Raw genomic sequence first — 25922 nt, forward strand, 5'->3', positions numbered from 1 at the left:
CAAAGGATCGATAAGACTTTACCTCATTCGGAGTGCAGTCGAGTTTATGAGTCATCGTCTCAGAGTTTTGCCAAAAGACTTATGGGTAGGCCGGTACCCTGTCCCATTTGATGTCAAATAATCTTAGAGGCTTTGTAGATAGAGGTTCATTTTGTACAGTATATCAGAGGCCTTGACGGCCCATATGTATTCATATTTTAAGAAAAATGGTCCAGTGATATAGTATTTTTCCACTTACAGTTGTACATTATGAGTTGTGGCCATGTGAGCCCATTATAGTTACGAAAGGAATGAGTTCAGCTAACTCGGCCTAAGGATGTTCTAGTTTTGGTCGAATGATCATGAGTTACAGAGTAGTTCGCTCGGGCCAGGACGACACCGGGTGCCAGCCACGCCTCCCCAGGTTTGGGGCATGACAAATATACAAGTTCCTGTTTGGGAACATATGCCATATTTACGTGCATAAACGGTATCACCAAAATCTATTTGATTCTGTATCCGCATTATTTTTTGTACTTGCCATTGACACACATAATCCTTGTTACACACCATTTTAAATGGTTCCGGCGCCAATAATGCTCAGCACCCACATGCTACAACTGTCCACTATAGGTGTTTACGTATGCAGCAATACTATATTCATTATGAACGTACCTCGTTGCCGCGAAACTTGTATGTTAAAAGCACTTCATGGCATGTGAGAATGGCAAGTGATAGGTTGACCATTTTTCACAGGAACATAATCTTCTGGATTCATTTATGGTGTGGGTATTATTCCCGCGGTTGTGATGCAGACCAATATGAACTTCAAAAATATTTCGCTCGCTGCAATACTGCAAAAATATATGCCACCATGCTCGCTTCCTATATTTCTCAAATCATTTCATTGGCTGTGGCATAAATTCAACACCCCTTTTGATCAATGACTATGCACCTCTAGATCTTTCAACAAACCTCTCTGCCATCTGCTTGAATAACATCCGCACCATGGAAGTGACAGGCAATCCACGTGCAGACTTCAACAACTCGTTGAAAGACTGTGACACATTTGTAGTCAAAATTCCCCATCTTCTACCACCATCCTTATGCAAAGTCCACTTGTCAAGCTCTTGTCGCATCAACCAACGATATGCTTCTGGGTCTTCCTGCCTAATCAATTCCATTCGCCTCCTGAATTTACATTCTTGGTGATCTGTTGCAGCCATCCACATTAAATCATGTAAGTCCTTGTTCGGATGAGCCCTCTGGAAGTTGGTCTTCAAGTGCCTAACACATTAACAGTGGTAGGGATGCGGTTCCTGCCATGCACGCAAATTCTGTACAGAACTTAAAATACCGCAATGCCGATCAGATATTAGACAAATACCTGAACGTTGTCTGACAACATGCTCCTTCAAGTGGTTTAAAAATAATGTCCACGTCTATTGGATTTTATTGGTACAAATAGCAAATGCGAGGGGGAATATGCTTCCATTAGCATCTACTGCAATGGTGATCAACAACTTAATATCATACTTTCCATAGACATTAGTGTCGTCTATGGATATTACCGGCCGACAATGCACAAAGCCATCAATGGTTGGTTTAAATACCCAGAACACATATCTGAAGATGAATTCTTGTATTCCCGAACTCTGCTCAAACTTCCATTCAACAACAGTCCTGGGGTTAAAGTATTGTAATGCAGCTATGTACCTGGGTAGAGGCGAAAAAGACTTATTCTAGTTACCATAAACAATCTCAAACGCACGTTTACACCTGAGAAATACCTTTTTTTTTGTAATGGTACATCTATATTTCCATGGTGGACAGATGTTATACACTCTTTAATCTTGTATCTTATGGACGATTCAATGTGTGGAATCAAGACAAGAGAAATCAAGTCAACAGTCAAGTTAAAATGATTCCCACTAGATGTGTCCATTTCACAAGTGTGGATGCTAATGTATTTTCCCATAATCCACATATTTGTTTTCAACTTTCTCGCATGCAGCATCCATGTACAACCTTGAAACTATCTACGACAAATAACGTTATATACTTCCGAAGATGACTCATGAACCACGATTTCACGACACTCTTTTATGTTGTACATTCGCACCGCCCTGCTTAGGCACGGTTTATCAGCAAAAAGCATATTCTTTGACAGCATCGTTGGTCTAGATTCATCTCACATTGTTGTCCGAATGTCGTCAAGATCCCTTGTGAGGGCATCCACATCCGGCATACTGGGAAACTGATCAAGGTAGGGAATCTCCCTTGAATGAAATGTCACATGAGATTCTTTGGTGGCATCATGCTCCTTCGTCAAATCAGGTTCATCATTCTTGTCCTTATCATCATCACCCTCGTCGGGGAAGGGTGTGTCATCTCTAGACTCATCAACATTGTTATCATAATCACTATCATCTTCCTGACTCTGCGCATTTGCCAGATCCCGATTAAATATATCGTTTTCACTACACAACCAATAAAGTCATGAGTTTCTCAAATTCATCCAAATATTACATATAAACTTTATCACTTAACTTACAAATCACAATCTATTGATATCCCATGATGCACATTATCCTGTTGCTGATGACTCCGGGATGGACCGCCATGATATAACACACCAAAATTAGACATATTCCAACTGTCCGTTGGTTCATAACTTGTAAAATTCATATATGGCCAGTATCCCCTTTGGAATATATGAGTGTTAATACAAATACTATACATAAAGAAAAACATCGTAATACAAAGGAAAATTGAAATTTACCAGTCGACTTGTGAATTATGTAAACTTGGGGAGAAATTATGTCATCGCTACTCATTCGCCCTTTGAGATAAGTTTAGATATGGACAAACTCTTTCAAACGGAACCTGTTCGGATAAAATTACTCCAAAAAAATCACCCGTTGAATGATGGTTATCCCTATTTTGCGGAACCTCAATATTGCGAACGTCTTCAGCTTTGACGTACATTTCCAATATTTTTATCACAAGAAGTTCTCGGTGTTCTTCCGTATTCCTCAAAAAATCTATCAGAGTTTCATCGTCTTCGATGTTAAACTCAGCATAATAAGCAACCCCTAACAGAATATAGATATCTTCCGGTTACTTTAATACTAACCGAACATTTTCTCACACTCATTTTTTTTACATAACAACGATACCAATCTATCTTATTCCATTGTAAGTGGCAATTTAACATGACACCGTGGAGAATAACTATAGCGTACTAAGTTATTCTCCACCACAACCTCACCCCCCCCCCCCCCCAATATAATAAAACTCTAATTTTTCTCTCTTGACATTATGACAAAATGCAAAATAAGTTAAGCAAACTAATATTTCGGAAGACTTGAAGGATCCTGAATGGATTCTTATCAAATTCTGAAACTCCTTAAATAAGCAAAACCTAGACCGGGGTACAATAATTGAGGGTATAATGCATGCATAATAGGCGTTATATATGTAGCACGTATTATGCATGCGCTATACCCCTCAATTATTGGTGGGTCAGTAAAATTCAAATGAATTATTGGTGGGACAGTAAAGTTTATATATAGCGTATGTAACCCATGCGATATACCTTAACGGACAAACGTGTCGTTAAGGTATAGCGCAGTGAAGAAATACCTTATATATAAAATGTACTCAGTTGTTTTTAGCTTATTTTTGTCGTTTGAGTCCAGATAGACAACTCTTTGGTTCCGGACTATTTACGTTTCGACGTAAATAGTGAACCCATCATTACCTATTTACGTTCATTCACTACAATATCTTTTAGATTGACTAACGTTTCCGACGAAACTTCACATCAACTTTAAAAGTCTCGCTAGTGATAATTTGTTCAATCTCTCGTCTCTGTCACTCATATATATTCTCTCCATTTCAATTTATGTGAACCCATATTCCTGGTGGATGGATGTTATACACTCTTTGATCTTGTACCTTATGGACGCTTCAATGTGTGGAATCAAGACAAGAGAAATCAAGTCAGCATTCAAGTTAAAATGATTCCTACTGAATGTGTCCATTTCAGAATTGTGGCTGCCAATGTATTTACCCACAACCCACATATTTGTTTTCTTCTTCCTCGCACGCAACATCCAATTACAACCTGTAAACCATCTACAGCAGACTACCTTGTATACATCTGGAGATGACTCGCGTACCGTGATCTCACGACACTCTTTTATGCTGTACATTAGCACCGCCTTGGTTAGGCGCGTTTTATCGGAAAAAAGCATGCCCTTTGACAGCACCATTGCTCTAGATTCATCCCACATTGCTGTCCAAATTTTATCAATATCCCTTGTGAGGGCATCCACATCCACCATACTTGGCAAATGATCAAGGTAGGGAATCTCCCTTGAATGAAACGGCATGTGGGACTCGTACACTCTTGGTCTAACAGAGGGGTGGAGCATGCTCCCTCGTCAAATCAGGTCCAGCATTCTCTTCCTCCTCATCATCACCCTCATCAGGGAAAGGTGAGTCATCTCCAGACTCATCGGCATTGTTGTCATAATCATTATTCTCTTCCTGACTCTGTGCATCTGCTAGATCCCGATTAAATATGTCGTCTTCGGACAATTGAGTAAGTACAGGACCTTCAGGATGCTCGTTTTCACTGCACAACAAACAAAATAATGAGTTACTCAAATTGATAAATACTTTACATATAGCTATATCACTTCACTTACAAATCATAATGTGTTGACATCCCATGATGAACATTATCCTGTTGGTGATGACTTCCGGATGGACCACCATGATCCAACACACCAGAACTAGGCATATTCCAATTGGGCATTGGTACATAACTTGTAATATTCATATCTGGCTGGTACCCCCTGTGGAATATATGAGTGTTAATACAAATTCAATACAACAAAAATAAATATCGTAACACAAAGGAAAATTAAAGTTTACCACTCATCTTGTGGATTATGTAAACTAGGAGAGAAATTATTTCCTCTCTCCTCATTCGTCCGTGGAGATAAGTTTAGATCAGGCCAAACTCTTTCAGCCGGAACCTGTTCGGCTAAAACTACTCCAAAATAACCATCTGATGACTGAGGGATATCCCTGCTTTGCGCAGCCTCATTATTGCGAACGTCTTCAACCTTGACGTACATTTCCAACATTCTTATCACAAAAAATTCTCGGTATTCATCCGGAGTCCTCAAAAAATCTCTCAGAGTTTCATCGTCCTCGATGTTAAACTCAGCATAACAAGTAACCCCTTGTGGAGTGACAGAATACAGATATCTTTCGGTAACTTTAAGGTTCACCGAACGTTTGCTCACACTCATTTTTTTACATAACAACGATACCAATGTATCGTACTCCATTGTAAGTAGCAACTTAACATGACACTCTGAGATAAACTATAGGTTATTGAGTTATTCACCACCACAACTTCCCCCTCTCCTCCCCCCTCCCTCCCCCTCCAATATAATGAAACCCTTACTTTTCGCTCTTCAGACATCATGACAAAATGCAAAATAACTTAACGAAGAAATATTTCAGAAGACTTGAGAATATTTATGAATGGATTTTTAGAAAATTCTTAACCTCCTTAAATAGGGCAAAAATCAATCCGGGGGTACAACTTTTTTTATGTATAGCGCCTTAAATAAGGGCGTTATACCTATTTGAATTATTGTTATGTCAGTTAAGCCCAGAAGAATTATTGGTGGGCCCACAAAATATGTATATCGCCTTAATAAACGGCGCTATACCTCCCGTCTTTTCAAATTCACGTATAACGTTATTTTAAAGGGCGCTATACATTAACGGGAAGGGCGTTATACCTTAACGGACAAACGGCCGTTAAGATATAGCGCCCTTTAAAAGGGTATTATACATATTGTGGTTACCATCTTTTTTTTTCCCACATTTTGGTTACGGACTCTATATAGCAGTAGCACCTTCTCGTTTTCGTTGCCAACTGCATGCCCTTCTTTACACACTGCTCAGGCATCTGCATTAATTTCTTTCCCGCAATTTAATGGGGGGATTTGATGGGATATAGGGATGTTGCCTATATATTTACGTAAAATTAGATAGGTACATAACACTGCCTGCTTTCTGTCGCAGTAGCATGGACAAGCTTCTACTTTTCTGAATCAACAAAAAGAACTACTCCACTACTCGCATTGTAGCATTAAACAGTAACCCCATGATCGATGCAAAACAAATGAGACTTAACTTATCAATAGTAATCCTATTACGTTACTAGTGTATTTTGATCTATAGTAAATATAATCAACCTTATATTTAAATTATTAATTCATCTTTTTGTGCATAGTTATGTGTTAGTATATTTTTGATAATATAGCCCTCTGTTCCAGTTTATGTGAACCTATTTCTTTTTTGATCCGTCCAAAAAGAATGATCTCTTTCTAAATTTAGAAACAATTTAGCTTAAACTTTCAATTCTTATCCTTAATGAGAAGCTTTTATAATCAGACAAATACTTTAGATCCTTTTTTGACTTGTTTAGGACCACAAATTCAAAGAGTCTTATTTTTTCCTAAATTTCGTGCCCACTCAAAGAGGTTTACATAAATTAGAACGATATATAGTGCAAATATTTTTACAGTACTATCACTACCATACTTTGATACTCCATATTAATCAGTTCTCCTTGTTTTTATGATCATTAATTTCCAAGGAAAAGGGGAGGGAGAATAGGGATGGAGTAGAGAAGGAGTAACATTAGAAAACAGATTGAAAGTAGTATAAGAATATTCACTATTCAGAAATTGCCTGTACTAGCAGTACTAATAGAAGAGCTGGTAGTATATAATGGGGATTATGAATGTCAAAGCTATGCATGTGGTAATCCCTTATAGTCAATAGGTTCCTAAAAGTAGGTCAACGAAAAGTATTAGGTGGAGGGTAATAAAATAAAAGGTAAACCGCTCTAGAAATTTATATGCGTTTGCATGAAAAGAAAAAGGAAGAAGGAATGAAAAAGAGAGTGTAAAATGGAAATATTTCAGATGAGGTGAGAGAAAAGTCAAGACTGAATCAGAAATATTTTACCCTGGAAGAACTGAGACAGGCACGGTTATGAGCATGTAATGTGTGTATTTAATGGAATTTGGAGCGGCCTGTACGCTAGTGCTCGCCAATTCTACCAAAAATATAAATATGTACATATGTTTTAGATAAATTAAACAATTTTATTTAGTATTGCTTAAATTAAAGTAAGAATATTATAAAATTTTATTACCTTTGTTTCTCCTCGACCTTAAACATGGTTGGTGTAAAGATAGCAAGCAAACCTTGAAAAGCAAAGGAGTAGGAACAAAACCAAATTAGTTGATTCAAACTTGATCCAAAATGTTTCCTCTAAACTCCTAAATTTGCAATAAAATATAGGAATAAGACTAATTATTTAATTAGATTAATTAGATCCGCAATATTTGTTTTATAAATAAAGCGAAAAACAGTTTTGCACGCTCACGTTATCATAGTCAAAACTCCTACAAGGGAGGGTCACTTTATTTTAAACCAAAGCAGGCGAAAAAATTGCAACAACCAAAATATGGATTATGCTTTGCATGGATGACGGATATAATATTTGATTTAAATGCAAGTCAATAATTTCAACGGATTTGATTTACCACTTGCACCAAATAAATAAAAAATGATTTTATCTAGTAGTGATAATATTTGGAAATAGGTTATTAGTATTAACCAAAAGATTAATGGTTAATATTGTCACATACTTTGTGGGAGGCTACTGCTAACAAATTAGACCCACCATGCCCTCTTTTTTTTTTGTTTTTTTTTTTTTGAATTTAAGTTGCATATACTGATTAATGCAATTTTTTTGTTATATTACCATTGAATTTCTTAAATTAATCTTTTCCAGACTTAAATACTCCAGCCAAAATAACATAGGATTAGTGTTATATTATCCATTATGTTTTTCAAAGAATATAATTTCAATTCGTATATGTTTATAAAGTACTAAATTTCAATTAATTTGAATTTTCAAAGGGAAAGATGCATTAGTCGTTAATTACGTCATGGCTTATTAAAAATATGTAGGTAATATTTTACTGCAAATTAAAGTGACTTTTATTTAGTAGAATGCTTCCATTGTCCTTTTTCTTTTTGCGGCAAGAACACACTCTTTTTTAGGTACACGTGGCAAGGCTTTCCACCATTCTTGCTGTTGCTGGGATGCAGGTTATTTGGACTTTAATTCTCCCTCTCCCATTAATTTCATGTGTGTGCCTGCAAAAAAACGTAATAAGAAAAAAGAATGTCTATCAATTACATTAAATATTGACATTGCAACTAAAACGATTCGAGTATTCTGAACCTACCTGCCGCATTCATTCACTGCAATATCTTGTAGATTGATTGTATTTTCAACGAAACTTCACATCAGCTATATGTATGAATAAGCTCAGTTTCTGCTCATCTCTCGTCTCTGTCGCCCATATATAGCAGCTTCTCGTTTTCGTTGCCAACTGCTCTCACACGCTATAAATTGATGCGGCTTTTATTTTTATGGGATAGAGGATGTTTGCCCTCACATTTATGATGATTAATAGAATACAACACTGCCCACTCTCTGTCTCAATTACATAGACAGGCTTTTACTTTATTGGCTCAGTAAATACATTAAACACTGTTACAGTAACCAAATCCTTCTTATGATGTGCTGAGGTTTATAGAGATAGTTCTCCTTCTCCTTTTTATGGCCATTGATATTTGATGCAAGAGAGAAATTATAAAGTGGAGATCAAGATGTAGTAGCAGCTAGCAAATGGGTTGAATGTGATAAAATAAATTCAGATCCTTGCCCTTCTATTGAGTAGTCGTAGCAGTACTAAATAGATATGTTGATTTTGGCTTATATAACAACAATAATGTCAAAATAAACTATTTTACGACGATTTTCCCTAGACAAACTTCAGTGAAAATTAGTTAGTCAGCCGCATAGGATAAGGTGAAGAACAATAGAATGTGTGGCACAAGGGGTGCGGTATAGTTTAGTTTGCACGAATTCAAATTAGTCAGATTGCTATGGGGAGTCGTCAAGCTTTGTTCTTTCTCTCTAGCTAGTTATTCTCACCATACCTAGAACTAGCCAACTCTTCATATATATATGTACCACCAACCCTGCAAGTTTTTTTTCCCCGTTTTTTGGATTAAAATGAATACAAGAGGAAAAATGAGTAATTTTTTTAATGAGACTAAGTTGATTTACCAAAAAAGAAATATGCCAACAGAATTAGAAAATAAATTATTAACCAAAAGAAAAGGACTCAAACTATCCTTTTGGGATGACAACTTTTTCTTAAGAACTGAATTATTTGATTTGATTTTTTTTTAAGAAAAAGATCGATGAACCATGAACACCCCTAAATTTATTTATATATCCGATATGAAAAATAAAAGGAAGAAGAAAAATGGAAAGATATATGCTCAGAGAAGGTGAGGCATTGTTCAGACACCATACTGATCCAGAAATGTACCCTGCAATATATAGCTGAGACAAAGGATAAAAGAGGAGTAGCACTAGCCTGTAATGTACGTGTAATTAATGGGAATAGGGAGAGTCTGCACGCAATTGCTCACCAACACACTGCTCTGACTATTTGCTCTTCCGTCCTTTCCCTCTCTCATGTCAGTACTCAGTCCAAGTATAGTATATTCTTAAATTTTGGCCTCATTCTGAGTGAACAATTGAATGAATTAGAAACTTTTACATGCTCTTAACGCAGTAGATAGCGTATAAAATAATCTAAAACATAAGTATTAATTACTCCATGCTTCTCAAATTATTACTGATGATTTCTACAAATAGTTATCTCAAATTATTTATTTATTTAGAATGTCAAGATATAATCAATTGTTTTTCTTCTTCTCATTTTACCCTTAATAGTAATTATTCTTAAAGATGAAAATGACAAATAAGTAGATAAATATTCAATGAAGACAGATCATATTTTAAGACATAACTAAGGATAAAATAAAAAAAATCTCCTAATTAAGTTTTTCGTTCATATAAAGAGAAACACGATAGATAACTTGAGATAGAAATAGTATGTTGTGGTTTGATCCTATCCTTTAGTTCGATACATTATTCTAAGTGAAACAATAATCTATAAATTGTTGATTATTCATTATACTAATTATTTTATAAATTTAATTCATGGATAGTGGTGTGAAATAAACAATAATCTACTACAAGGGATATACAATGGGATAGACGATCCCCTCCTTCATTGATTAGAGATTTTGTGTTCGATATGAAAATAAAGAAATGTTATTAAAAAAGCTTTTCTTTTAAATAGACTTACGTAATAAGAATCTGAATTTCAAATGTTTCCGAATTATTAAAAGAAAAAAGAAAGTAAACAATTAAGCATTCCAAGAATGGCTCATGCACTCACTCACAAGTCAATCCTTTCCTTCCTTTTTATCTCCCCCAAACACCAACGTACATTAGGTCCCACTTAATTCACTGACCCCATTTTCCCTTGCGGCTCATCTCTACGTATCCCCATTGGCAAATCCACATATATTCAACGGGTGATCAATTTATGTGAATTTATTTGATTGGGTATAGTATTTAAGGAAAAATAAAGATTTTTAGAATTGTGGTTTTAAACAAGTTAGAAAGGGGTTTAGAGTATTTGTGTGGTTATAAAAATTTCTTATTAAGGGTAGAATTTGAAGTTTAAACTAAATTGTTTTCAAATTTAAAATTGATCATTCTTTTTGGAACGGACCAAAAAGAAAATAGGTTCACATACATTATAACCGAAAGGGACGGTATATTTAGGTAAAAATAAATTTTATTATATATGCGCAAACACTATTGACCTCTTTTAATTCCTTTGTAAGTTTACTTTTTATATTTTTATATCCCTTTATAAATTCTGACTCAGCTACCGCATATCATGCCTGCCACGTGATACAACCTCTAAAACAATTGGTATCAAAGGGACCTCAAAATTCTTTTTCCCTCTTTAACCTCAGACCACATTTTGATCGATTTCTGTGAACATTAACCATTGCTACTAGTAATCAACTAAGATATGTTAGTTTTAGACATTGCTGTATTATTACTTATAATATTTTCAGTAATACGTAAAAATGTACTGATGAACCAAAATAGAAACTAAAATTAGATAAAATCTTTTTCTGAATGTCAGTATATTTTTTTTCAATTTCTTTTTTAATTAAACAGAACCAAAATATAGTGAAATGATTGTAGAAAATTTACTTCCTAACTAGTTGTGATTGAGCTTAATCGATTAATTGTAGTTCCACCTTTTTCAACAAGTTTAAAGGATAAAAATTAACTTAACAATTTTTATTGATAAATAAAACGAGAAATCAAGAGCAATGAATCCGCAGGGGCAGATGTGGCACAATATCGGCGGGTTCAATTGAACCCATAATTTTTATCGCGGAACATAAATTTATATGTAAAAATTTACTAAAATTGTAACAACGAATAAATATAAACCCATAACTTTAAAAATATAATTGTGCAACACTCAAAATCTCAAAAGCTGAACCCATGAATTTGCGTACGTGAACCCGTAGTATATAGAGGAGTTCTCCGTTCCAAGTTTGAATTTTAATTAAACCCAAGAATACAGATAAAGTCCTGGCTGATATGCTTAGAATCATTTAAATGGTAGTACATTATACATATCTCGATAAGTTAAGAAGTTTAATATAAGATTTTATAATTTCAGATAGTATCACAAACAGAAAAACGAGTTGTGTTCAAACCATATATATACTGTTCGTATCTTTTAAGCTGATCTATTTTATATTTTGAAAACTCTTCATTTAAAATTAAATATAGTACTATCTGTTAAGAGGCCTGTATATAATGATAAGACTGATTAGGGGTGGGCGTCGGTCGGTTCGGTCGGTTATTATGAAAGTAAAAAATTTGGTTTATCGGTTTTCGATTTTATAATATTAATAATCAAATCAAACCAAAGTATTTACGGTTCGGTGCGATTTTTTCAAAGTTCAGTTCGGTTATTTCCGGTTTATTTTTACGGTTATTAATAGTTCAAGATTTTTATATCTTGAATTTACTTCCGGTAGTCATAAAATGCGAGAAACTTTGTTCTAAATCAAGTCTGGCTTATATGGTTTGGACGCATTAATGCGGATTGAGTGCTTTCAGCTACTCTAATCTAGAGAATCTTGGAATAAACAAACACCAATCTAGCTGTACTGGAATAAAGTTCCGTTGTTAATTATCGGATTCAATTCCTTTGAGAGCAGCCTACTACTACTGTTTTTAGTAGCAATATGAACAAACTAACAATTAACAAACTAACAATTAATCCACTAGCAGGATTTCACGTCCAAACAGAACACATCAGCTACCGAAAATTACTCAATGATTAATGAAACGTCAAAATAACTTAGTAGAAAATTAAAGAAAGTCAAGTCCATGTTCTTATTTAACAATATAACATAGCATAGAAAGGAATCAATAGAAGAAAGTTACATGTTGACTTTAACTTAGCGGAATAATCAACACAAGAAATTTCCACCAAAATCGAATGAGCCGAGGAACATAGAAATGGAACTCAGCACTCAGAAAAAGTCGCAATAATCTGAGGAAGAAGGATGAGCAACGAGCTGAGAAAGAACGCGTCACAGCCGCACAGAGCTGAGGAAGAAGGCAACAATCGCACATAGCTGAGGAAGAAGGCAGCACTCGCACAGAAGAACCCTAAATTTAATTTTTTATTTAGGTTTGGGAAATGGGAATGTATCAGTAAGACTAAGGCCTCATTTGTTTGCATTTAATGGAGGTCTGAATCTTAATTATTCAGGTGTCAGACATTAAGTGCGAATGTTTTTCAAGTCTGTATCTGAATTATTCAGATCTTAATAATTAAGCGCGTTTTTTTTTTACTTCACAACCACTTAATGGGTCTGAATAGGCCTGTATGATTAAGATCTATAACAGAGACTTAATTTCATTAAGATGCTATCATCCATATTCATTATTAACTGTCGCCACCGCCTACCATTATCAACTACCACCATACCACCCACCACCACCATACTCAACCACCATCATCCTCAATTATAGCCGCCTCCATTATCGACTATCAACCACCATTCCCACCACCATCATTCTCAACCACAACCAACACTCATCCACCACAACTACCACAACTAGCCACCCCATCACCATCAACAACCATAGCTTGCACTGCCCATCATTATAAACTACCATCACCCACCGCCACCTTCCTCAATCATAACTACCACCACCACCTGCCATTATTAACTATCACCAACCACTACCATCATCCTCAATAATAATTGCCACCACTACCAATCACCACTAGCTAATACCCTGAACCACCATCATCAACCAAAATTATCACCAACCACCGCCTCTAGTCGGCATTTACAAGCACCGGCATTAGCCATCACCGCCAACAACTACCATATTTTTTAAAAAAAATTATATATTTTATTGATAAAATATTAGATTAATTAGTATTTTATTTGAATTTTATGTTTATAAAATTTCAAATAAAGATAAATTTTGTACATTCAAATGTTAAAAATCAAACAGTCTTAATCATATAATATTCAGATATTCATACACATCTTAATATTCAGATGTGTATTCAGATTCAAATATCTTAATCTTAATACACATCTTGATATTCAGATGTGTATTCAGATTCAGACGTTTTAATCTTTAAAAAAAAAACAAATGAGGCCTAAGTCTTAGGTAATTAGGTTTGGGTAAATTGGGCGGGCTTCAAATGGGTATTGGATTATTAGGCATCATCCTTCAGATGGGTAATAAGTTTTGGACTCTCAAAAGAACCCATATGTTCAAACCTATTTTTCTCAACTAATACCCAAAATTTTGATTTTTCAGTTTAACCGAAAATCAAAACACCAAAATCGTAAACCGCACCAAAAAAATTAAAATTTAATAATTTAAAAATCGTGCACCGACCGAATAATCGATTAAACCGAAACCGAAAAATCAAAATTCACGATTCAGCCGATTTTTTAGATTCGGCCGGTATTATGCTCACCCCTAAGACTGGTCTCCTTCTCGTAACACTGAAAAGTACATATAACCATTTATCTTTGCTATAGACTATAGTCCAACACTGCTCATGAACTAGATGACTGGAATTTAAGGCTTGAGACAAAAAATACCTTTATTTAGAGTTTTATAGATTTTAACCCTCAATTCAAAAATTCAAATTGGTGCTTTTTTATAATATAATCTTGTGAATCTTAAATGTAATCTCACAATTATTTGATCTTTATCTCCAATATTTATTTTTGGAAATACCATAATTAGGATTTCTGTAATTCAAGAACTCATTTCTAGTTTTTAACTCAAGAACTCATCGCTAAATAGTATTGCTGTTAGGATCGGGAACTCGGGTAGTGCGCAATTTAGCCAGACAACGGTATAATGACAATAACAAAGACAATTGAAGTTGATAATAACGGCAATTAAAGAAGATAAAAAAGACACAAATTTAACGTGGTTCGGTCAAGGTGACCTACGTCCACAAGCGGAGAGAAGCAATTTCACTATACCAACAAGAGTACAAAAGAGAGTACAAAATTAGAGTAAATACTTTAATTAATCCCAAATAGCCCAAGAGAATAACCTCACAAGATCACTCCAAAGAAAGGGTTCACACAAGTGTTTCCCAACACTGAGTCTCTTACAAAATACTCTATAATAAAATAAATGAGGAGAAAGAAAGACAAGAGTGAAAAGCTCTTGAATTGGTGTGTTTGCAAATGAGGAGAAACTTCTCTATTTATAGCAAGAAATCCTTGGCCTTATAATATATATTATGTCATGGCAAATGTCATGAAAATTTGACCATATTACAAATCTCCACCTTGGCCTAATTTCGGCATATATATAGTAAATTTTGCTCCACCTTCTCCGCAAAAATCCTAATGGGCAAAATCATTCTTCATAAATGTCAATCAAGTTCAGGCAAATCTTGAACTTGGATACTGGAAGAGGTTTCGTGAACATGTCAGCAGGATTGTCTCATGTGTTGATCTTCTGAACAAAGACTTTTCTTTCAGCAATGGTTTCTCAGATGAAATGATACTTTATATCAATGTGCTTCGTCCTCTCATGATACATTTGATCTTTAGTCAAGTGAATGGCACTTTGACTATCACAGAAAATGGTAATACCTCTTTGGTGTAAACTGAGTTCCGCAAATAGACCCTTCAACCATAAAACTTCTTTGATCGCCTCGGTCACTGCCATATATTTTGCTTCGGTAGTAGATAAAGCTACTACATGTTGTAATGTAGCTTTCCAACTAATAGCGCAACCACCGATGCAAAATACATAGCCTGTCAGTGATCTTCTTTTGTCGGGATCACCCGTATAATCTGAGTCTACAAAACCAACCAAAGTGTTAGTATTTCTCCCAAACTCCAAATATGTATTTGAAGTACCTCGCAAGTATCTGAGAATCCATTTCACAGCATGCCAATGTGCTTTACCAGGGCAAGCCATATACCGGCTTACCACGCTCACTGCTTGTGAAATGTCTGGACGTGTACAAACCATTGCATACATAATACTGCCGACTGCACTGGAATGAGGAACCTGTGCCATGTACCTCTCTTCTTCCTCTGACTGCGGGAACTGAGTAGCTGATAACTTAAAATGAGCAGCAAGAGGGGTACTAACTGGTTTAGCATCTTTCATGCCAAACCTTTCCAAGACTTTCTCCAAGTACTTCTTCTGAGTCAGAAATAGCCTGTTGACTTTTCGATCTCTTTTGATCTCCATGCCAAGGATTTTCTTAGCTGCTCCCAAATCTTTCATCTCAAATTCACTTTTCAGCTGACTTTTTAAATTGTGAATTTCTGATAAATCCTTAGCAGCAATGAGCATGTAATCAACATATAATAATAGGTAAAAAAATGAACCATCATTTAACTTTCGAAAGTAAACACAACTATCATACACGCTCCTCGAATAACCATGACCCAACATAAAGGAATCAAACCTTTTATACCATTTCCTTGGAGACTGCTTTAATCCGTATAAGGATTTCTTCAACAAGCAAACATGATCTTCTTTTCCTTCAATTTCAAATCCTTCGGGTTGATGCATGCATATTTGTTCCTCAAGTTCGCCATGTAAGAAAGCTGTCTTAACATCAAGTTGTTCTAATTCCAAATCATACATGGAAACGAAGGCAAGCAAGACACGAATAGAGCTATGTTTAACAACAAGTGAGAAAATATCATTAAAATCAACTCCTTGTACCTGACTATAGCCCTTTGCAACTAATCGTGCCTTATACCTCGCATTTTCAACCCCTGGAATGCCATCCTTTTTCTTGAAGACCCATTTGCAACCAACAATTCTTTTTCCTGATGGCAGTTTCACAAGAGACCAAGTACCATTCTTGTAGAGAGACTCAATTTCTTCATTCATTGCAATCGGCCACTTGGCTGAGTCAGCACCAGAAACTGCTTCTGAATATTTTGATGGTTCTCCAATTTCTTCAGTTTCCTGTGCAACTGAAAAAGCAAATGCAACATAATCTCCAAACCTTAATGGTTGTTTACCTTCTCTTCTTGGTCTATGTTTGGCTATAGAATACTCCTCTTTTTCTAGTTCAACTTCAGGAGTCTCAACTTCAGGAATTTCAGCTTCTGTCTCAACTTCGGGAGTTTCAACTGTATTTTACTCCAAAGTTGATGAGTTTGGCTCAGAAGGAATGCCAATCTAAATCTCCACCTGGTTCTGTGTACTCTTTCCTTTATCTGTATCACAAGAACTAGAAGACTCTTTTCTAGAATGTAACATAGAGGATTCATCAAAGGTTATATCTCTGCTAATTATAAATTTTGGTGCCATGGGATTAGGATACCATAGTCGGTATCCTTTCACCCCAGATGCATATCCAAGGAAAATGCACTTTATAGCCCTGGGCTCTAATTTTCCATCATTTATATGCATGTATGCAGACAACCAAATATATTTAAATAAGAATAATTAGCAGGAGTACCTGACCACACTTCCTCTGGAGTCTTAAAGTTCAAAGGTACATAAGGAGCTCGGTTGACAATATAACAAGCTGTATAGATAGCTTCTGCCCAAAAGGCATTTGTCAACCCAACATTTAAAATCATGCAACGAGCCCTTTCCAAAAGAGTTCTATTCATCCTTTCTGCCACACCATTTTGCTGAGGTGTCATTCTCACAGTACGATGTCGAGCAATTCCTTCATTCTTGCAAAATTCGTTGAATTCATCATTACAAAATTCCAAGCCATTATCTGTTCTAAGCCGCTTAACCTGTTTTCCTGTTTGCCTCTCAATCAAAACTTTCCATTGTTTGAAATTTAAGAAAACATCACTTTTATTTTTCAGGAAATAAACTCAAACTTTTCTTGAATAATCATCAATGAAAGTTAACATATACCTGGTACCACCTTTTGATGGGGTACGTGAAGGACCCCAAAGATATGAATGAATGTAATCCAACGTACCTTTTGTTCTATGAATCGCTGGAGATTTGAAGCTGACTCTTTTCTGCTTCCCGAACACACAATGTTCACAGAACTCCATATTTCCGGTACTTTGGCCACATAGAGACCTATTTTACTGAGGATAGTAAGGCCTTTTTCACTCATATGCCCCAATCGCATATGCCACAATTTGGTGATGTCAGAATCTGATTTATCTGATATTAAAATTACAATAGCATCTGTAACATTAGATCCCAAAAGAGTATACAACGTACCAGATCTGCGTGCTTTCATGATCACAAGAGCATCATGAGAAATTTTCAGAACTCCATCTTCACCTGTGTACTTGCACCCAAGAGATTCTAGAGTGCCCAAAGAGATGAGATTTTTCTTCAAGTGAGGAACATGTCTAACATCGGTGAGAGTTCTCACCACACCATCGTGCATTTTGATCCGGACTGTACCTTTTCCAATAACTTTGCAGGAAGCATTGTTGCCCATCAAGACAACTCCACCTCCAATAGATTCATATATGGTAAATAAATCCTGACTGTGACACATATGATAAGAACAACCCGAATCTAAAATCCACTCATTGTTAGATTTGAAACTATTATTAGTTGCTAAAAAAATAGTTCCCTCAGTCTCATCAGCAACTACACTTGCTTCGACAGTGTCAGTATTTTTGTGCTCATTTTTCTTTTCTGTATGCTTTTCTTTGTTTTTCAATTTAAAGCATTGAGAAATAATGTGACCTTTCTTATGACAATATTTGCACATGACATTTCTGTATCTGGATTTTGACCTTGATTTAGGTTTCTCACTACTTGAATCTTTCTTATTGGATCTACCTCTTATGAATAAGCCTTCCCCTTGGTTCCCACTAGTTTTTCCAGTAATATCTCTATCTATTTGTTCTTTTTATTTCAAAATAGATTTGATATCTTTATACGAGATATTATCCTTTCCATAAAGCATAGTATCTCTTATATGTTTAAACGACTGGGGTAAGGAAACAAGCAATCACACAGCTTGATCCTCATCTTTGATTTCAGCATCTATGTTACTTAAATCCATAAGAAGAGAATCAAAAGTATCAAGATGAGTAAGTATAGAGGTACCTTTAGCCATACGAAAAGTGTAGAGTTTTTGCCTTAGGTAAAACCTGTTTTCTACTATTCTTTTCATATATAGGGTTTTAAGCTTTTCCCATTTCTGCTGCAACTTCACGCAAAACCTCATTTGAAAGATTTAAAATAATACCTATTTTTGCCTTTTTGTCTATGACGCCAAACTCCCCGTCCGTCATTTTATCCGGCATCTTCTCCTTTTCTTGAAGTGCCAAATCTAAGCCATCCTGAATTAAGATAACTTTCATTTTTAATTGCCACATTCTGAAGTTTGCACTTCGGTCAAATTTTTCAACATAAGACTTTGTTAGAGTTATTTTGGCTATTTAAACTAACCCGATTAGATCTGACTCTGATACCAATTTGTTAGGATCGGGAACCCGGATAGTGCGAAATTTAGCCAAACAACGGTATAATGACAATAACAAAGACAATGGAAGTTGATAATAACGGCAATTAAAGAAGATAAAAAGACACAAATTTAACGTGGTTCGGTCAAGGTGACCTACATCCACAAGCGGAGAGAAGCAATTTCACTATACCAACAAGAGTACAAAAGGGAGTACAAAATTAGAGTAAATACTCTAATTAATCCCAAATAGCCCAAGAGAATAACCTCACAAGATCACTCCAAAGAAAGGGTTTACACAAGTATTTCCCAACACTCAGTGTCTTACAAAATACTCTATAATGAAATAAATGAGGAGAAAGAAAGACAAGAGTGAAAAGCTCTTGAATTGGTGTGTTTGCAAATGAGGAGAAACTCCTCTATTTATAGCAAGAAATCCTTGGCCTTATAATAGATATTATGTCATGGCAAATGTCATGATCCACAAATTTGTTATAATGGATATTATATCATGGCAAATGTCATGAACCACAAATTTGTTATAATGGATATTATGTCATGGCAATTGTCATGAAAATTTGACCATAGTGAAGTATTGCGCGAAGTACTTAACACAATAAATAATATGTAAAACTTTATGCGAGCCTTATAAAGGGCCAATTAATTATTTTCTGTAGGTTAACTTAGTTACCAATATTATATTGGCCTGTTACCATTTTTATTGACTAATTTGATCTTTTTAACAGCAATGCAATTGAATTATAGCCAAGAAATCCTACAATAGATTTGATATGTTAATCGTTAGAGGAAGTAATTAAATGTTAGGGTAGTTTTGTGATTCTATGCAAGTTGAAGTCTTTTTTCTAAGCACACCCCTCAGTGTAGGGGTAATTTGGGAAAAGGTTGAAATTAGCGCAGGGACAAAGAGGTAACTCAGAGTTACATTTATTTTAATTTTTCCTCGACAGAGTCGCATTTATTCATCACTCAGGGTAAAGGATCAGACGGTCAACACTGCATTTCTGATCACATCAAGACCATTCATGTAATCTAATTAGATTACGTGGACTTCTATTCATTTTTTAATCATTTATAATCACTTTTCTTTAATCATTTCATTTATTTATCTTCACTCCTCTCTCATACCTCTTTCTTTCTCATTCTTATTTCAGTGATAAAACTATAAAAAAAGAATAGCTGGGTTTTCTCATTTTTCTTTTTCTTCTTCTACTAGGATCGTGAAACGTGAAGATCGGATCAAGAGCTTTCGGACTCCAGCCCTAAACCTCCTCTCTCATCCCAAGGTTCACTCCTCCTATCTTTTCAACACTTTCGTTATCCATTTTATTTCTCCTTATTTTCTTCTTTTTTGATTTTATACGGCTTATAGATTTCGATTTTTCTTATCACATCGAAGGTTCCAGCCTTCATTCTTTGTTCATTCGATTTTTTGGTCGCTTTGCAGATGAATTGAGTTGAGGAGAGAGAGAGAGAGAGAGAGAGAGAGAGAGAGAGAGAGAGAGAGAGAGAGAGAGAGAAGGGTTACAAGTGATCTGAATAGGGTTTGCAACAAAAGAAGGTGAATGAGTTTTCTGATTTCACGTTTTATTGTACTTTTTTCTTTTATTCTTCTCCTTTATTTTATCGTCTTGTTTTTACTCTTTTGAACTTGTCTTTTGATTTTTGATTGGGTTCCTTTTTATTTGTTTTATTCTGATCTTTTTTTATCTGGTTCGATAAGGAAGGATCTCAGAGAATCCATTAGTGTGTGATTTTGATATAAAAAGAAGTCTTTGATCTAGAAAGATCCGTAAGCAAAGGATTTCTTGCATTCCAAGTTTATCAAGTTATTAGAGAGAGAAAAGCGAGAGTGAGGTGAAGTTTTGTTTTCATTCAAGTCTCCTTCGCTACCTTGGCATCTTTTGTGATACACAACAAGTTTAGCCTGCTCTTAGCTATCTTCTGGTTTTTCACTTTTTCCTCTCTTTTGTTTTTGGCTTTTATTTTGTTTTGTTTTGTTTTTGGTTGTTATTATATATTTTTATTGTTTTTCTTTGTTGGCAAAGGGCGTCGTTAAACTTTTTAATATGACTCCGGGGTTTCTCGGAAAAATCGGATCAAACACTTCGGATATGTTTCTATATCACACTACAGTTGCTATATTTACGCTTTCTGGCTTCCTTTAATTATAACAATGAAAATGAAAATGAAAATAATAAGAAAAGAAAAGGTTTTACTGTAGTATATGATTTTATTAACTTGCCATCTCCACTTCGATTTGCTAAGCCATTAATGGCTTGCAGCTTCTCTAAAATCGGTAAATGAAACTTCGTTGAATGCCACATATCCTTTCTTTATTTTTCTCTGTCTATAATCATTTATTGATTAATTTATGCTCTACTTGCATTGATTTAGTATATTTATGAGTGCGAACACCCATATATTCTCTTCCATTTATAATCAGTTTTAGTTCTTTAAAAACTTTTTATGTGTTTTCTGGGATTGATGTGTACACAATATTTAGGAACTGAAGGATGTCGTCGTCAAATTCTCCGTGTGCAGCGTGCAAATTCTTACGCCGAAAATGCACCCAAGAGTGTGTTTTTGCACCGTATTTTCCACCAGATCAGCCTCAGAAATTCGCCAATGTCCACAAAGTCTTCGGTGCCAGTAACGTGGCTAAATTACTCAACGAACTCAATGCTGCTCAAAGGGAAGATGCGGTGAATTCCCTTGCCTATGAGGCTGACTATCGCCTGCGCGACCCAGTATATGGTTGTGTTGGCCTTATTTCATTGCTTCAACATAAGCTTAGGCAAGTTCAAGATGATTTACTGAATGCGAAAAAGGAATTAGCTACCTACATTGGGCCATCAGCAATGCTACCAATTCTTCAACCTCAAGGGTTTCTCCAACCGCATCATATGAATAATCCCTCTTCTAGTACGATGATGCCTTTTAATATGAACCCAATGTTAGGAATGCCAACTGGGGTCCCACATGGTGGTCAATTGATGATTCGTGACCCTCAGCAGCAGCAGCAAACAATTGAAGCTCAGCAATTAGCAGCAGCAATGGCTGCAAGGGAACAACAGGAGATGCTTCGGAATTATGAGCTGCAACAGCAACAACAACAGCAGCAGCAGCATCCTTCTCAGCAACAAGATATTGTAAGGTTTAACAGTGGGTTTGACGAAACAGGCTCAGTGACTGCTACTGGATTTCACCAAATGAGTTCTTCACCCATATCAGCTTCGTTGGCTTTGGGCTCCTATGAGAATAATCCTTATAATCTGATTCAGCAGCCGCAACAGGAGCAAAATAATCCTCATCATCACCAGCAGATTCATCTTCAGCCACAGCTGTTGCTGCAGCAACCACAGCAACAGACACCGCAGCAACCAGAGACCCCGAGGCAGCAACAGAGAGCCAAAAGCGAAGAGGAGGGAAGGAGCGTCGGTCCTTCATGTTGATGTCTTCAGTACTGTGCTGACAAAGCTTTATTAAATACATTTTTGATCTTGGTAAGTCTCTCCTTTTCTTTCTCTAGTTCCCTTGCATTTTCCTACCTTAAATATATGCTTAATAAGTCCTTTTGTGGATTGAGATTTCTAAACACATGGTTGTCTTGCATTTATGTATGAAAAGTTTTCATCCCTTCTTTGTCATTAATTGTTGGTTTCTTTTTTTAGTCAGTTAAAGCAAATATTAAATAAATGATTGTCATTTCATAGCCAAATAGTGAAATATCTTGAATAGCTTGACATATTATTGGTTAATTTATGTGTTCTGGACCAGTGCGAATTTGGTAGTCTGTGAAATAAAGCTGAAGTTGAAACTGCCCCCGGTAATGGGTAAGAGAGGGGTTGTTGTGGGTCGGCAGCCAAACAATAGATTATCCAACAATATATCCTGAAGAAAATATTGGATCCTGATATAATTATGAAATGCAAATGTAGCAGCATCCACATTAGACTGGATCATATTTGATACTTTTTCTTTATTTTCTGGAGGGATTAGTGGTTCTACTCTTTTATTTTGGTAGTTTTTTTTTTTTTGTTTGCTTTAAAAGTGATTCTATGAAGCTATAGTTGCAATTTTTGCTTTCACTGATACAATAAAAGGTGGGGGAAATGGAGAGCTAAATAAAACAAGTCAGTTCAAGCTTTGTTTACTAGGTCTTGCTTTTCTCTTTGTTTTTTAACATGTACACATAAATTTCTGCTAGGAGGAAAATCTTATAGTCATTTGCCTAACAAATTCAAAGTTCATTTTTTTGTTGGGCAGCAAAGTTTGTTTAAGTTTTGTCTTTCTCCTTGTGAATTTTATACTTTTTGTTTTATTTGCATTGTGTTGTATGTTAGTTATTTGTTGCAACAATTCTTCGAGGATATAGTGACTAGCTATTACTAGTATTATAAACGGAAGCTGGGTAATAACCTTCTCTAACCTTTCTTTGTCTATGCCTTTTAACTGCAGCAAATTGATGCCATATACCAGCGTATAAAAAGAGAGACATGAGATAGAAGAAGGGAGATTATGATGTACAAAGAGACATGAGAGATAGTAGCAGAGAGAAATGAGTATTTTCAACTTGAACGTTAAAGTTTGTAGGTATCAGTTCTTTTTTAGACTTTATTTCCTACTCCAAAATTTCTATTCGTCAAGACCCTTTTTGAGTTTTGAAGAACACAGTTTATTCCTGGAAAGGTACATTTTATTAAATGTTGGAGTAGCATTAATTCCAAAAACAGTGTTGTCTTTCGTTTGAATATAGATGCTTCATGCTTGCTTTAATTAATTGTCTCGCTGTCATATAGTCATGTAGAGTAATACATACAGTTTATATGTGAAACTGTGTTCCTTAATAAGTGGTAATAAACTCAATTCTTTTCACTCGGAAAGACAAATAGTTATTGAAAAGGAAACTGTCAACTGTGTTAAGTTTCATAAACAATGCAGTCGACGTAGAGGCTCAAACACATTTATCTTTCTTCTATATATATATAAGTGATCAACACAAAGAATGGTAGATTCATATGAGTACATCAGCGTTTAGTTGTTCAATTTATGAGATAGATTCAGATGCATCCTTGTATCTGAGATCGTTGACCATGACTTCTTTATATCTTTACTACTGAAATTTGAAATTTAATATTTGCTGTTATAGTTTTCAGAGCTTTCGTGGAATATAGAAGTAATATGGAATATTTTATCACAGTTGGGCTCATAGATTTCATGAAATAGCTTTGATGGCCATGTGCTATTTGACTTATATAATATATGGATTCTAGGGTAAATTAAACTAGTTAGACAAGTGGGAACATTGAGAAATGAAAATCTAAAAAACTATATAATAATAGAATAATTTTTTGGTCACCTGCACGTGGCCCCTATTTCATATTTGGAAGAAGGTAAGAGGTAGCTGTCATGTAGTATTAGGTGATTTTGTGCTTATGGTTTGAGGGAAATTTTCAAAGTTATCCAGCCTCCAAAGTCCTTACCTAACCAATCAGGGTTTTACTCAACCCCTTTGGGAAGCATATCCCTTACCTGATTGTGGAATTGAGCAACTGTTGTTTTACATACTGCTTCCATTGAATGACATCTGATCTTGATTTTGATAAAACCTCAGTAGAAGACGTACGAGGGTCCACAAAAGAGGTGAATATATGGTTAAGTCGATGTTAACGAAGAACCTTACTAGGGTTTGACATGTTATGATTTTCTTGAAAGAGATGAATTATCTTCAAGAATACAAACATATGAGCATGGCAAACACGAGCACAATGAGCGCAACCTTCGTGCTTAGTTATTATAGAGCGTAGTGGCCGCGAGTAATAAGCCAAAAAAAGATAAGATATTGAGCCTATTTGGATTAGCTGAATGTAAATAGTTGATAAGCTAATAATTTTTTTTAAGTGTTAGAAATTGATTTTTCAAATAAGTATTTATGCATTTGGATAGAAATATAAAATTGCTTGATGTGTTTGGTAGAAAAAGAATGCTGAGCTGTTCTTTTGTTAGACCGACTAAAATACTCTTAAAAAATTTACGAAAGATTATAAATTAAAAGGTTTCTTCATTAAAAAGAAGAAGATGAACAATGAATATTAAATAAAGAGAAAGTTAGAAAATTTGTTTGGGAAAAAGTATTTTGTAGATCGAAAATATTATTAAAGATAAATCGGTCAAACAAAAAGTATTGAATTACAAGTTGAAAGCCATAAGTTTGAGGTGAGGTGATCAACTTATGATTTATTGTTGATTTTAGTTTATAAATACTTAGATTTACAAGCACTTTTAATGTTTATCAAACACATAAAAAATAAAAATACTTATAAGCCATTTTAATTAGCTTCTTTAACAACACCCTCATTGTCAAGTAATATTCAGGCCTCTAATATTGAGTAGCATGTTTGGCACTGCCGAAATTTTGGAATTGTTCAAAGGTTTGGTGCTTGGCATATTTGGCACCGCCGAAATATTTCCTCGCGTTGCTATTAAACATAGGTTCCAAGTTTGTACTTTTTCGGAATGTGACATCACTAAGATCAGCCTATCAGGAAATTGAATTTGATTTGTTACTCTTAGCATTAAAAATGATAGCTTGTCTTCTGTACAACAGTGATAGGTTATCCGTATAGCTTCTGTAGAAAAATTGCACGGTGAGGTCAGAAAAGGGGTATTCTTTGTTGTGAATAGTTTGGGAGAGTGGATGCCCCTGACACCCATTTCTCTTGCTATTATTTCTTTACTGTTTGATAGAACGAAAGTTCACTTTTTAAGTTTATAAAGTCTTGTAGTGTAACGGGTAAAGACACACAAATATAAAACAAAGAAAAGAGTTATCTCATCTCTTATCTTACCTTTGTTCTTGTTACTTTATTTTGCTATATTACTTTTATTTTATAACAC

The 25922-nt window shown here is 35.2% G+C and overlaps 1 protein-coding gene across 4 annotated transcripts; it reads left to right on the forward strand.

Moving 5' to 3' along the window:
• The first annotated feature begins 20156 nt into the window (after positions 1-20156).
• Positions 20157-23755, forward strand: LOC104120108 (LOB domain-containing protein 36-like). Of its 4 annotated transcripts, none has more exons than XM_009631804.4 (3): positions 20157-20308; positions 21529-22528; positions 23484-23755. In XM_009631804.4, the coding sequence occupies exon 2, from the start codon at positions 21539-21541 to the stop codon at positions 22475-22477; it is 939 nt and encodes a 312-aa protein (XP_009630099.1). In that variant the 5' UTR covers positions 20157-20308; positions 21529-21538; the 3' UTR covers positions 22478-22528; positions 23484-23755. The 4 variants fall into 4 exon arrangements, with proteins under 4 accessions (XP_009630099.1, XP_070052086.1, XP_070052084.1 ...); XM_070195985.1 differs by having other exon boundaries at positions 20173-20308; positions 21538-22528; XM_070195983.1 differs by lacking the exon at positions 20157-20308 and adding an exon at positions 20493-20583.
• Positions 23756-25922: the final 2167 nt, after the last annotated feature.

Source organism: Nicotiana tomentosiformis, chromosome 2 (genome assembly GCF_000390325.3).
Source record: "Nicotiana tomentosiformis chromosome 2, ASM39032v3, whole genome shotgun sequence".
Lineage (NCBI taxonomy): Eukaryota > Viridiplantae > Streptophyta > Magnoliopsida > Solanales > Solanaceae > Nicotiana > Nicotiana tomentosiformis.

Bases quoted from the DNA above. Each gene is read 5' to 3' on its own strand.
- LOC104120108 (XM_009631804.4), top strand. From the start codon at position 21,539: ATGTCGTCGTCAAATTCTCCGTGTGCAGCGTGCAAATTCTTACGCCGA.